Below are 13,561 nucleotides of genomic sequence, written 5' to 3'. Positions count from 1 at the left end.
TGCAGCGGCCTGTCCACGATCACCTCCAGGTGGATGCTGCACTCCGCACTCCGCCCGCACAGCTCCTCGCGATCGATCCGAGAATTCACAAACAAAACGCCATTCTGCAGATTTACCTCCAGAAGGTCCCCGCGGCCTTTGGAATCCAACTGGAACAGGCGCGGCACCAGCTCTGCCAGCTCCAGCCCCAGGTCCTGCGCAATGCGGCCCACGAAGGTGCCGTGTTTGGCTTCCTCCCGGACGGAGTAGTGGAGCTGGCCGCTGCCCACCATCCACATCGCGAGGATCAGAAGCGAGAGCAGTAGAGGCTTACCCTCTGGATCTCCTCTACTTGAATATAACATTTCAAATACTCGGGCTTCTACTAATTAGTGAAAATTGCCTCCAAATTAGGAGAAATCATCTGATTTCGTCAGTTCCATTCTGCTGTGTTCGCCATTGTTCAGCACAGACAGAGTGAAAAAGAATTGAGCCTCTTTCCCATGGGAAAAGGGCTGTATTTGTCTGGATTCAGAGAGAACATCGCGGCAAAGAGTGACATCACGTGGCCCAAAGTGTAAGTACATATTTCATGAATAAAAATTTCACAATTATTCTGCAAAACTTATTTCATTTTCTTAATTTTTTCTTAAGTAATCATTATTGAAACAGAAGATCCCATTTCTCTTGCTGGAGCCTTCTTAGCAGACTGACTGACTCCAAAAGTTGTGTATGACCTTGACTGTGGTTTTCTTATCCCTGAGAAAACTCTCCACTTAAGTTTTAAATAACGACAGAAATGAAGTAATTATGGAACGACAAAAATGAAGTAATTTTAATTAAATCTCAATTAAAATGATTCCATTGAGCAATCACGAATTTTAAATTACAAAATTCTTTTGTTCTGGAATTCAGAATCTCCCATATGGCTCGAAATAGGATTCCAGTGCAAGAGAAATCCAGGAGTTGCAATCTCTAGTGAATATAGCCCAGAAATCTACTGATGAAAAAGAAACTTAGTCATGTCTGGAAAAAGGAATCAGCAAAAAGGAGCAACCAACTGAGGTAGTTTTCCTGAGTAATTCTATGAATTGAAAAAGGTATAAAATATTGCAAGAAAAGCAAGAATTGACTTTAAGGTCTTGCGTTGCATGGGGAGAAAACATATTTTTCTGTTTTGCAGCATTTATACAATGTTTCCAGAAATGTGTTGTTTTGATTCTTTCCAAGCTTTATAATCTATGAATAATCTCTTCTTCGTAATCTCCAATATAGTTTGTGTAATGTTATTACAATATGTTTTAATTTCATTATTGCTCATCCTTAGTACTCGGGGCAATTTCTGTTTTTAAAGCTATGCTTGAGATTCTTTTCCTCAGTTCTACAAAGTTCTGTTGTGAGTTTTACTATCTTATTCCAAAGTGCAAGTCGATTAATTAAATCTAATTTTAGTGTATCTCAAGTCTAAAAGCAAAACCGTGACTGTTTATTGTGCCATTAATGTTTTTGCATATTTATATTTTATTTCGTATTTCTACTGATAACAGCCTAAGAGATGCATTTAACAATTGCTTCTGTCCTTGATTATTGCAGGAGCTTCTGAGTTTGTCTTCCCGTTCAACCTTCTTTCAAAAGTCATGATTTATTTTGCTCAAGGTAGCTTGATAGCTCCCAATTGATTCTAAAGAGTGGCCAAATTCCTTAATCACTCACGGCCATTTAGTTTATTACTCAGAAATCATGAGATCTTCTTACATTGGTTTTCCTGCTTTCATTCTCTGCAGACTGTGTGTTTTAACAAAAGTGGACTTTTCTACTTGTCATATTGATGCTTTCTGTGTCTCCAATATTCCGTACATCTTCTCTTTCCAAGAAATGTCTATCATTCTCAATATTCTCCCAGGGGGGAACTTACTTATTTTAAAGCCACTGAAACACACCATGCCCCTTCAAGTATTTCTTCAAAAATTCAAATAGGAAATGATTGTCTTTCAACTTCAACCTCACTCTGATTTACCTCTTTTGTACCTGTTACATTATCTTGCCTTGCATTGTGTGACTCATATTCTTTATTTGAACTCAAATTTTAAAGCCAGAGGCTGGGTCTCAGTAATAATTCCTGACATGATGATATGCTGTTAGAGATCTGTAAAGGTCCTATTTAATGTTTAATGAAGACTGGTTATTACAATCTTCTCTACTTGCTAAGAAAGCATTTTAGGCTGGGAGCGGTGGCTCATGCCTGTAATCCCAGCACTTTAGGAGGCCGAAGTGGGCGGATCACGAGGTCAGGAGATCGAGACCATCCTAGCTAACACGGTGAAACCCCGTCTCTACTAAAAATACAAAAAATTAGCCGGGCATGGTGGCATGCACCTGTAATCCCAGCTACTCGGGAGGCTGAGGAAGGAGAATCATTTGAACCCGGGAGGCAGAGGTTGCAGTGAGCCGAGATGGCGCCACTGCATTCCAGCCTGGGCTACGGAGCGAGACTCCGTCTCAAAAAGAAAGAAAGAAAGAAAGAAAGAAAGAAAGAAAGAAAGAAAGAAAGAAAGAGAAAGAAAAGAAAGCACTTTAAAAGGCTATTTTACAACACTCTACATAAATGGTTTACTTAATTCATAGAACTACAACATAAATTGACTTTAAATCATCATCAAAACATTATTGTATATTTCTTTTTAAGAAAAATGCTATTAATGGAAAGAAACATACAAAGATCTCAAACACCTACTCAGCCATCTGCAGGATCTCAGGCAACTTTTAAATACGGGAAACATAAAACTATCAAATTAAGATAGTCTACACATTCCTTGGAAGGACTTTAACCTTTCCAAAAAATTTTTTCCCATATAGGTGATGTTAACTTGACTTTCCTAAACTCGTAATAACTGTTAGATTTTTTTCATTGCACCACATAACATTCAAAATATTGAAACATCCTAGGTTAATCTAAAAAATGACTTTACAGAAGATAATTTTACATAAAAATAAGATTAATATGGAAGGCCATAACGACTTTCTGACATTTTAGGTTTCCTTTTTGCAATCACTAACTTCTTTTCTCTTAAGAATGGTAATAACTAAATTTTATTATGTACCTATCACTTGCCAGACTTTATTATTAATAATTTATAACTATTAACTTACTTGATACAAAAAAATCTATACAGTAGAATTCACATTTGTCATGCAAACATATAATGCCAAGGAACTGAATAACAAATCCTTTACCAATGGCTACACATACAAAAATTGATAAAGGGAGGACTTGATTTAGAGAGCTTCAGAATCCACAATACTTAATAACTAACTTCTGACACATTTCAATCCCAGAAATGCTTAATAGCTAAAAGCATCACCATAATTAGAATAGTGAAAAGTATTAATGTACAAGAAATAGGTTTAAACTTTCCCATTGTGAAAGCACAACCCCAAATTCAAATATCAGAGAGTTGAAGAAACACAGAACTAAAATGACTTCAATGATAAGTTGCCAAATACAATGCTAGGTGGTGGAAAGAATCCTCCTATTTATGATATTTTGTAAAAGTCAATTAAATGTTTAGGAGAATTCAGCAATTAAAGTAATACCTGAGAACCAGGTAGACATAGACAGGATAGGAAATATTACTTTCACAAAGGAAAAACTCCACATATTATTCAAACAGGATAACAAAGATAAGCATATTTTTTAAAGTCCTTAAAGGACTAAAATGAAAACAATTCGCTTTTACATAACGTGTTCTAATAGTCAAATAAAACGCTAAACATGGACAGGCATTAAGAGAACTGTAAAATCAACTACAAAATAATTCTGCTTTGAGATTACCTTCAGTTGGACAAGGGGGATAAAATATGCCCATAAATGATTACATTATTGGTTCATAAGTGATTAAAAGATTTAAAACAATACTAATAACAAACTGTAAGAATTCAGAGTCCCAGAAATCCTTTATTCCCTTCCATCAAGTTCTACCTGTCCCTCCAAAGCAATATGCGCAAAGTCTAATGGGTATTTAATATCCAGGCAGGTCGAACAGTCACAAGAAGCAAAGGTGTAAAAAGACAAGAAGAAAGAAAAGAAAGAAAATGTTGAAAGACACCAAAATAAAGTATCTTGGATTTTTCAAAGATTTATCCCATAATGCTAAATATTTTTACATGAACTAATGGGCCATGATAATCCCAAATATTCTGTATAATAAGGATTTATAAATTATATGTTTGGTTTGCAAAAACGAAATTACCTTGTATAGTTTTTCTGATGAAAACATTTTTCTAAGTCATATATTAAATATCACTTTAATGTGGAATATTATTGAAAATATTCCAACTCATGAACAAAGGGTTGAATGATTATAGAAGATACTTGCAAGAATAATCATTTTCTAAACATAGAGGCTCAAAAAATATTAAGTTGGCGACAATACAACTGTAAAAATCATGTAGAATAAAAAACACGTCTCCGAATAGTAAAATGGTCTAAATAATGAATTAAAAGAAGGATTACAAATCTCTTCCCTCTTGATTTTACTTTTTAACTGGTTTATAATAAAATTAGGAATATGAAAACTATCAAATTTTGAAAAACACTATCATTCTGTATTTTATCACTACACTGCTTAAGACGGCAATGGTGAAACACCAAAGATATTTGTGACTACCAGACACTAAAAAGTCAGATAAGATGAATAAACTGAGATCTTAAAGTGAATAAAAGTAAATATAAGGACAACATATTTAAAACATGCATTCCAAAGTACAGCATATGGAGTAAGATTAAGAGTTCAGTGCCTAAGGACAAAAGAATAAACGCTTTGGGGGAATAAATTCACCAAAGATCGAAATGCCCTGAACGTCCTTAGACTATTGTTCAGAGAAGACGGCTGTAAGGCAGGCCAAAATAAATATTCAGTAAAAAAAGGATATCATCCAACCATAACTTGAGTTTCAAGATAGACCCAACTTGTGGAGAATGATTAATACTGTATTATGCCACTGAGAAAATTCAATTAATTATAAAAGTTTCTAAAAACTAAAACGTTTAAATTTTCACTCTAAAATACGGAGAAAAAACAAATCTGAAACACTTTTAAAGTAACTACAATTTCCACAAATAGAATTTATGAGTTCTAAATTTAAATGGACTTACTTTGAGGCCATGATCAACATTTAAATCTTGCTCTTCGCCTACATCAACTGATCCCAGGTCAGGAGGAAGGCTGGGGCTGAAGGCCATGAGGTCCGTCTTCGGTGGCCCCTCACCAGAGCATAACCTCTGCGGCTGTTGCTGGGAGTGTGACCAGCTCCCCACCGCACTGGAGCACACCAGAGTGGGCTTGCCCGCCGGGCACCCGCCCTCAGTGGGCAGTGCTGAGCACCGCAGCGCAGTGTACAGCAGCAGCGTGAGCACCAGCAGGCTGGATACCGCGCAGATGGCGATAATCAGGTACACGTTGACATCCACCAGCGCCGCTTCCGGACCCACAACGCCAGCCAACTGCCTCGATGACGCCTTTGGAGCCTGGCCGCTCTCCACCAGCGACACCAGAACCGTGGCCGTGGCCGTCAGCGCAGGTTCCCCATGATCCTTCACCAGGACAAGCAGACGATGGCGCGGAGAGTCCGCTTCGTCCAGCACACGAGTGGTGCTGATCTCTCCCGTGTACAGCCCCACGCGGAACGGGATGCGAGAGCTGCTTGCAGCTGGCTGCAGCTCATACGAAAGCCAAGCGTTGTAGCCCGAGTCCGGGTCCACTGCGCGCACTTTCGCTACCACTTGGCCCGCGCCCACAGACCGCGGCACCAGCTCGCTCACTGTGCCACCAGTGCCACCCACCCGAGGCTCCAGCAGCGCCGGCGCGTTGTCGTTCTCATCCAGCACGAACAGCTGCAGCGTCACGTTGCTGCCCAGAGGCGGCACGCCTGCGTCGCACGCGCTCACTTGGAACTGCAGCAGCTCCAGCTCCTCGCGGTCCAGCGGCTGCAGCGCGTACACCTTGCCGCTCTCCGCGTGCACTGACACGTAGCTCGACAGCGCGCGCTCGCCCACCCGCCGCTCCACCAGCGAGTAGGACACCAGCGCGTTCTCCTGCGCGTCCGCGTCCCGCGCAGACACCGTGAAGATGTGGCAGCCTGGTGGGTTGTTCTCCTTCACGAACACCGTGTACTCGGACTGCGCGAACGCCGGAGCATTGTCGTTCACGTCGGCCACTTCCACAGACACGCTGGCGGTGGCCCACAGCGAAGGCGAGCCCCTGTCCCGCGCGGTCACCACCAGCTCATAGGCCGACACGCTCTCGCGGTCCAGGGCGCTATCCAGCACCAACGAGTAGTAATTCTTGAAGGTGGACACCAGCTTGAAGGGGACGTGAGGCGTCAGCGAGCAGGTCACTTGCCCGTTGGCACCTGAATCGAGGTCGTTCACGCTAATTAGGGCGATGACAGTACCGAATTGAGCGTCTTCACGTACAGGCAAGGATAAGGAAGTCAGTGCTATCTCAGGGACGTTATCATTTTTATCCAAAATTCTCACTAAAACGGTGCAATGACCCGCCATGGGAGGATGGCCTTTGTCCGTGGCGTCAATGCGGATTTTGTATAAATTTACTTGTTCAAAATCCAAATTACCCCGAATCACTATTTCACCCGTATTTCGATCTATGCTAAAGTGGTCAATAACCATAGTTTCAACAAGGCTATTAAAAGAGTATGAAATTGCCCCATTCGATCCTTCATCCCGATCAGAAGCATTCAGTCTGATAACTGTTGTTCCGTTGTCTACATTTTCGAATATTCTTACTTCGTATTCAGACTGTTCGAAAGTGGGAGCATTATCATTCACATCCAGCACTGTGACCAGCAGCTGAACAGTGCCTGTGAGCTCAGGTTTGCCCCCATCTGTGGCTGTCAGGAATAAGTTGTGTGCAGGAGCTTCCTCTCTGTCCAAGGATTTTCTTAATACGAGCTCAACCAGTTTATTCTCGTCGTTCTTTGAATTCACATCTAGCATGAAGTAATCATGAGAGCTAAGCCTGTAGGTTAACACGGAGTTAGCTCCAACATCTGCATCGGACGCGCCCTCTAGCGGAAACCGAGAGTCTGGCATCCTGGATTCTGAAACAAACAGCTTTTGCTCTTTGACCCGGAACACTGGAGGGTTGTCGTTAATATCCTTCACCTCCACGTCCACGTGGAAAACCTGCAGTGGCCTGTCCACGATCACCTCCAGGTGGATGCTGCACTCCGCGCTCCGCCCGCACAGCTCCTCGCGGTCGATTCGAGAATTCACAAACAAAATGCCATTCTGCAGATTTACCTCCAGAAGATCCCTGTGTGTTTGGGACGCCACCCGGAACAGGCGCGGCACCAGCTCCGCCAGCTCCAGCCCCAGGTCCTGCGCGATGCGGCCCACGAAGGTGCCGTGTTTGGCCTCCTCGGGGACGGAGTAGTGGAGCTGGCCCCTCCCCACCTTCCAGGCTGCGAGGAGCAGAAGCGAGAGTAGCAGTCGCCGGGATCCCAGGTCTCCTCGCCAGTGATAAACCATGTTAAATAGTCGTTTCCTATCAGAAAATCTTCTTAATATTAAGATGAACGACTGTACTTCCAGAGTCTTTTAATCCAATTCCGCTGCATCTCCCATTGTTCGGCCTTTAGAGACAGATGCTGTCAGAGAAACGACTTTGAACCTTGGCTAACCAGAACTTCTTGGTAGACAGCGACATCATGTGGCTTCAAAAGGTAATGATTACATGAATTACTTCCTCAATATCTGGGTTCTTCTATGCACTTTCTATTTCTTTATCATACTTTAATAGTAAATCCTTAACTTTATCAATTGCAGAGGCATTCATACTATCTGGCTCCTTACATTAGTTTCAGCTAAGGATTTCTTCTTCATAAGGAAAGGAATTTCTTCCCAATATTTCAAATATCGTATCAATTAATAATAAATTTAAGTATGACTTGTATGTCATGGATATCAGAAATGTAAACTGTCCTCCATAGTTTCGTGTGGAAAAAATGCATTAATATTTATTTGGTCACCAGAAACACTGGTATATATTACTCTGAGGTGAGCATATAATTCTAACTTTTCTACATTTTATCTTCTCGTGTTCTTATTGTTAAATTTCTGCTTTTCTTTATTCAATAAATGTCAAATTGCCTGAACAGTTTTATTTACTAAAGTAATAAAAATGTATGTGCATATTCTTTACACTATTTCTCGATATCTCTATAGCTTGTTAAATTCAGCGTCTCACTTAAACCATTTTCCTTTATGATTTCTCTGACATGCCAAACTCTAGTAGTATTTCCATCATTGGCTTGTTAGCTCTTCATCTTTCTTCTGCTCCAAAAAGTGAGTATTTTCCAGAATTATGCCTTTAACCTTTTTTTCCCAACCTTTTTATTTAACGTTTCTATTTCCAGGGCTTTAAACTAGCCTATTATTTGAAGTATTCTTAACTCCATGTCTGCAACCCCCTATTTTCATTTTCTACCTGACATTTTTACCTGTATACCCTAACATTGCTTAGAGAATGAGTCGACCAGAGTTAAAAGAATATCTAATCAATAATCACCCAAAACCCAAATCATTAAAAAATCACAATTTTTATAGCATTTACTCATATGTATTTTTATGACTTCTTTTCCCTTGCCTACCATGTTTAAAGTTTGTATGCATCCCACCTCTCATGTGTGATAATTTCTGTCTTTATTAGTACAGCCTTCACTCGATTTCACTAAAATCTTCAACAAGTTTATCTTTCTATTGACCAATTGTCAAGACATCAGACTTCCATCTGGGAGATACGTTACGTGACCATGAGCCAATCTTCTCAGTGCTAAGGCTAACCACTTTCCAGTACGAGTCATATTTTACAGAAAATATGTTGTCTCCTTCTTGGCACACTCTTTGTTCAAGGTTTTTCTTCTATTCATCTTTTTCTCTCAAAATTCTATTCATCTTTCAAAGTCCACCTCAAAAGTAAATTCTCCATAGATTCATCATGAATGCCTTCATGCAGGCGATTAAGAGCTCCTACAAATTTCTATAAAAGTCTTACCAAAAACGTAGGTAAAATAGGAAAGGCGAATAAGAGTATTTTCTGTGAAATGATTTAAATTTGTCATCACATTATTTATCCAAAAAATACCTCTGTAGTTGACTCTAAATAGTAGCAAACAATTTGTAAAGAAAATAGTATTTCTCGATATCTCAGGAGTTTGAGACCAGCCTGGGCAACATAGTAAGACCCCATCTCTACAAAAAATACAAAAATTAGCTGGGCGTGGTGGTGTGTGCCTGTAGTCCCAGCAACTTGGGAGGCTGAGGTAGGAAGATCACTTGAGCCCAGGAGGCAGAGGTTGCAGTGAGCCCAGATTGTGCCACTGCACTGCAGTCTGGGCTACAGAGTGAGACCCTGTCTCAAAAATAATAATAATAATGATAATAATAATTGATGAATACAGTTCGAGTGGCTAAGGAGGATCCCCTATCAACTTCAAGTATTTCCCAAGATAAATAGGATATTTAAAACCTTAATAATATTCTAGGAAAGTTTTAAATATACATGCATGTGAGCATAAAAACAAAGCAATAAAAACAGATTACAATTACCATCTTTGAAGGTCAAAGATATTTATAGATTTTTCCACAAAACTGAATATTCTTTCAACAAGAGCAGCAAACTTGGTCTGCTTATGTGAATGACATATTACTGCTTAATGGTAAATAATTCTATTGATTATCAAACAGGTTTTTGACTTTGCATACCTCTATCCTTATTCACGTTGAAAAGAAAACAGTAACACATCCTAAAATAATTTCCTAAAGTATATTAGAATATTAGGAACAGTGAAAATTGACTGTCAGTTCTGAGATTTTATTTTATTTTATTTTATTATTTCATTTTATTTTATTTTTGAGGCAAAGTATTGCTCTGTCACCTAGGCTGGAGTTCAGTGGCATGATAACTGCAGCTTGGACCTCCTTGGCTCAAGGGATCCTCCCACCTCAGCCTCTTGAGTAGCTGAAACTACAGACACACATCACCATGCACAGCTAATTTTACAAAGTCTCTACAAAAGAGGCACAAGCTGGTCTCAAACTCCTAGACTGAAGCAATCCTCCTGCCTCGGCCTCCCAAAATGCTGGGGTTAGAGGTGTGTGCCACCATGCCCCATTAACTATCATTTTTTTAACCAACCAAATTATTTGTAAAAAATTTTTAAAAGTCTAGACAATTCAGTTATTGTTTCATTAATGTCCCTAATACAGTACTGGATGAATAAATCATGATATATCCATAAAAGAAAATAAGATGCAAATACTTTTAAAAATAAGAAAGCAAATAATCAAAAAGAAGGAATAAGCGCTAATGAAATAATATGCCACAAAACCCAATATATAATTTAGGCTGGATGCGGTGGCTCATGCCTGTAATCCCAGCACTTTGGGAGGCTGAGGCAGGCAGATCACTTGAGCCCCAGATTTCGAGACCAGCTGGGGCAACATGGTGAAACTCTGTTTCTACTAAAAATACAAAAAAAAAAAATTAGCATGGCATGGTTGTCGGCGTCTTTAATCCCAGCTACTTGGGAGACTGAGGCATGAGAATTGCTTGAACCAGAGAGGCGGATTTTGCAGTGAGCTGAGATCGCACCACTGCACTCCAGCGAGGGTGACAGAGTAAAACTCTGTCAAACACACACACACACACACACACACACACTATATATATATAAAATTTAAAGTGGAAAAACAAACAAAAAGTGCAGAAGGGTAGGTTTCTAATGTAATCACTTCTTTTTTTAAAAAAAGGAAAGATGAAAGGCAGGCTGGGTGTGGTTGTTCATGTCTGTAATCCCAACACTTTGGGAGGCCAAGGTAGGAGAATCAAGACCAGCCTGCGAGACAAGACTCCACCCTGTCTCTACAAAAATAAAATAAAATTAGCCAGGCGCAATGACATGCGAACTGTATTCCCAGCTACTCCAGAGGCTGAGAGGGGAGGATCCTGTGAGCCCAGGACTTTCAGGTTGCAGTGGGCTATAATCCCACCACTGCATTTCAGCAGCCTGGGTGATGGAGTGAGAGCGTGTCTTGAAAGAAGGAAGAAAAAAGAAAAAGAAAGAATGAAAGAAAGAAAGAAAAGAAAGAAAGAGAAAAAGGAAGGAAGGAAGGAAGGAGGGAGGGAAGGAAGGAAGGGGCAAATTCTAAAATATATATATTGGCGATTTGCAATTTGGTAATTGTAAATATATATATATAAAATTTTGCAATAATAATCTTGGGAACATACAAAAAAACTAAAACTGCTTCAGAAATTCAGAAAGGTAAAGTGAATGGTTTGCGGTTGGAGGAGGCAAGGAGATTTTTTACTACGTACTAGATTTCACTCTTTGAAATTTTGAATGTGAATATATTTCTTATACAAACAAGGAACAAAATAAAAAATACTATTAAACTGCCATTTAAACTATTTTAAATTGTTCATATTAATTCTTCATGAACATGCCGAATACATTTCAACAAAGTAAGTTAAAAAGAAGTCAGTGCTACACAAATATTATAAAAAGAAGATAAATAGATGTAAAAGAAATGCTTAAAATTCAAGTTCTAGACTAAAGATAAAAAGGCAAAATTGAACAGATGATTTTGACCCAGGTATATTTTATAAAATGAGGACAATACATAGAATAAAATATTAGATAAAATATATATTAAATTTGTTTACTATAGCATTTATAAGTATTGATTATCAAAATATGGAAATGTAAATATTTGATTTCGTAAATACACTATAGAAGGTGAATCCATTGTTCTAGTTAGCAAAGTCCTTCTCCAAAAATAGAGTAGCCAACATAAACCATAGATTTTGATCTACAGTATTACGCATCCCAAAAGTGTATATTAAACATACTTCCAAATAATTAGTGCAAATACAGCATAACACTAAAAATTAATAATTATATATAAAGCTATCAACTAAAAAAGAAATTATGAAAGAAAATGTAAAGAGACAAATTGAACTAATTATTTTTAAATTGTTGGAAACAAGATTATTTATGACTCACATTGTCTGTAGAGGAGGGACCCTGAGGAAGGCTGGGACTGAAGGCCATGAGGTCCGTCTTGGGTGGGCCCTCCCCGGAGCACACCCTCTGCCGCCTTTGCTGGGAGAATGACCAGCTCCCCACCGCGCTGGAGCACACCAGAGTGGGCTTTACCAAACCACACGCGCCCTCAGAGGACGGCGCTGAGCACCGCAACGCCGTGTACAGCAGCAGGGTAAGCACCAACAGACTGGACACCGCGCAGATGGCGATGATCAGGTACACGTTGACATCCACCAGCGCGGTCTCTGGGCCTGCAATGCCCAACGATGCCCGCGACGATGCCTTTGGTGCCTGGCCGCTTTCCACCAGCGACACCAGCACGGTGGCTGTGGCTGTCAGCGAGGGCTCCCCGTGGTCCTTCACAAGCACCAGAAGGCGGTGGCGCGGTGCGTCAGTCTCATCTAGGGCTCGTGTCGTGCTGATCTCGCCAGTGTACAGCCCCACGCGGAACGGGATGCGCGCACCGGCTGCCACCGGTTGCAACTCATACGAAAGCCACGCGTTGTAGCCTGAGTCAGCGTCAACCGCACGTACCTTCGCCACCACATGGCCCGCGCCCACAGACCGCGGCACGAGCTCGCTCACAGCGCCACCAGTGCCACCCACCCGAGGCGCCAGCAGTGCCGGCGCGTTGTCGTTCTCGTCCAGCACGAACACCTGCAGCGTCACGTTGCTGCCTAGAGGCGGCATGCCCGCGTCGCGAGCGCTCACCTGGAACTGCAGCAGCTCCAGCTCCTCGTGGTCCAACGGCTGCAGCGCGTACACCTTGCCGCTCTCCGCGTGCACCGAAACGTAGCTCGACAGCGCGCGCTCGCCCACCGGCCGCTCCACCAGCGAGTAGGACACCAGCGCGTTCTCCTGCGCGTCCGCGTCCCCCGCCGACACAGTGAAGATGTGGCAGCCCGGCGGGTTGTTCTCCTTCACGAACACCGTATACTCGGGCTGCGCAAACGCCGGGGCATTGTCGTTTACGTCGGCCACCTCCACGGACACGCTGGCCGTGGCCCACAGAGAAGGCGAGCCCCCGTCCCGCGCGGTAACCACCAGCTCATAGGCCGACACACTCTCGCGGTCCAGAGAGCTGTCCAGCACCAATGAATAGTAATTCTTGAAAGTGGACACCAGCTTGAAGGGAACGTGGGGCGTCAGGGAGCAGGTAACCTGTCCGTTGACTCCAAAATCTCGGTCAAACACGCTAATCAATGTAATGACGGTACCTGGTTGGGCGTCCTCTGAAATAGGGAGAAACAGGGAAGTGAGAGTCAACTGTGGAGCATTGTCATTTACATCCACAACTTCCACAAGAACTGTACAATGACCAGCCAGGGGTGGGAAGCCTTTATCGACAGCCTCTACTGGGATCTTGTGCGCTCTACTTTCTTCAAAATCCATATGTCCTATCACTCTGATTGCCCCACTTATGGGGTCCATGTGGAACTTGGATTTTACATCT

At 41.6% G+C, this 13,561-nt stretch overlaps 3 protein-coding genes across 3 annotated transcripts; all 3 read right to left on the bottom strand.

Moving 5' to 3' along the window:
- Positions 1 to 6: 6 nt before the first annotated feature.
- LOC116464612 (protocadherin alpha-9-like) lies at positions 7 to 811 on the bottom strand (the record flags this gene model as incomplete). Its single annotated transcript, XM_032147875.2, has 1 exon — positions 7 to 811. A coding segment is annotated over exon 1 (338 nt), but the record flags the coding sequence as incomplete, so codon positions are not given.
- Positions 812 to 2,987: 2,176 nt separating this feature from the next.
- On the bottom strand, positions 2,988 to 8,586 carry LOC116464613 (protocadherin alpha-8). Its single transcript, XM_032147876.2, has 2 exons — positions 5,135 to 8,586; positions 2,988 to 3,987 (listed from the first exon to the last, which is right to left on the bottom strand). The coding sequence occupies exons 1-2, from the start codon at positions 7,526 to 7,528 to the stop codon at positions 3,955 to 3,957; spliced, it is 2,427 nt and encodes an 808-aa protein (XP_032003767.1). The 5' UTR covers positions 7,529 to 8,586; the 3' UTR covers positions 2,988 to 3,954.
- A 3,056-nt stretch (positions 8,587 to 11,642) lies between these two features.
- On the bottom strand, positions 11,643 to 13,561 carry LOC116464611 (protocadherin alpha-7). The gene has a single exon (XM_032147874.2). The coding sequence runs from the start codon at positions 13,537 to 13,539 to the stop codon at positions 12,052 to 12,054; it is 1,488 nt and encodes a 495-aa protein (XP_032003765.1). The 5' UTR covers positions 13,540 to 13,561; the 3' UTR covers positions 11,643 to 12,051.

This window comes from Hylobates moloch, unplaced genomic scaffold, assembly GCF_009828535.3.
Source record: "Hylobates moloch isolate HMO894 unplaced genomic scaffold, HMol_V3 SCAFFOLD_1121, whole genome shotgun sequence".
Lineage (NCBI taxonomy): Eukaryota > Metazoa > Chordata > Mammalia > Primates > Hylobatidae > Hylobates > Hylobates moloch.
The sequence above is the reverse complement of the archived record's forward strand: the minus strand, read 5'-3'. Positions and strand labels throughout refer to the sequence as shown.

Bases quoted from the DNA above. Each gene is read 5' to 3' on its own strand.
- LOC116464613 (XM_032147876.2), bottom strand. From the start codon at position 7,528: ATGGTTTATCACTGGCGAGGAGACCTGGGATCCCGGCGACTGCTACTC. The intron at 3,988-5,134 runs GTAAGTCCATTT...AATACCCATTAG, and splicing joins ATGTTGATCATGGCCTCAAA to ACTTTGCGCATATTGCTTTG.
- LOC116464611 (XM_032147874.2), bottom strand. From the start codon at position 13,539: ATGGACCCCATAAGTGGGGCAATCAGAGTGATAGGACATATGGATTTT.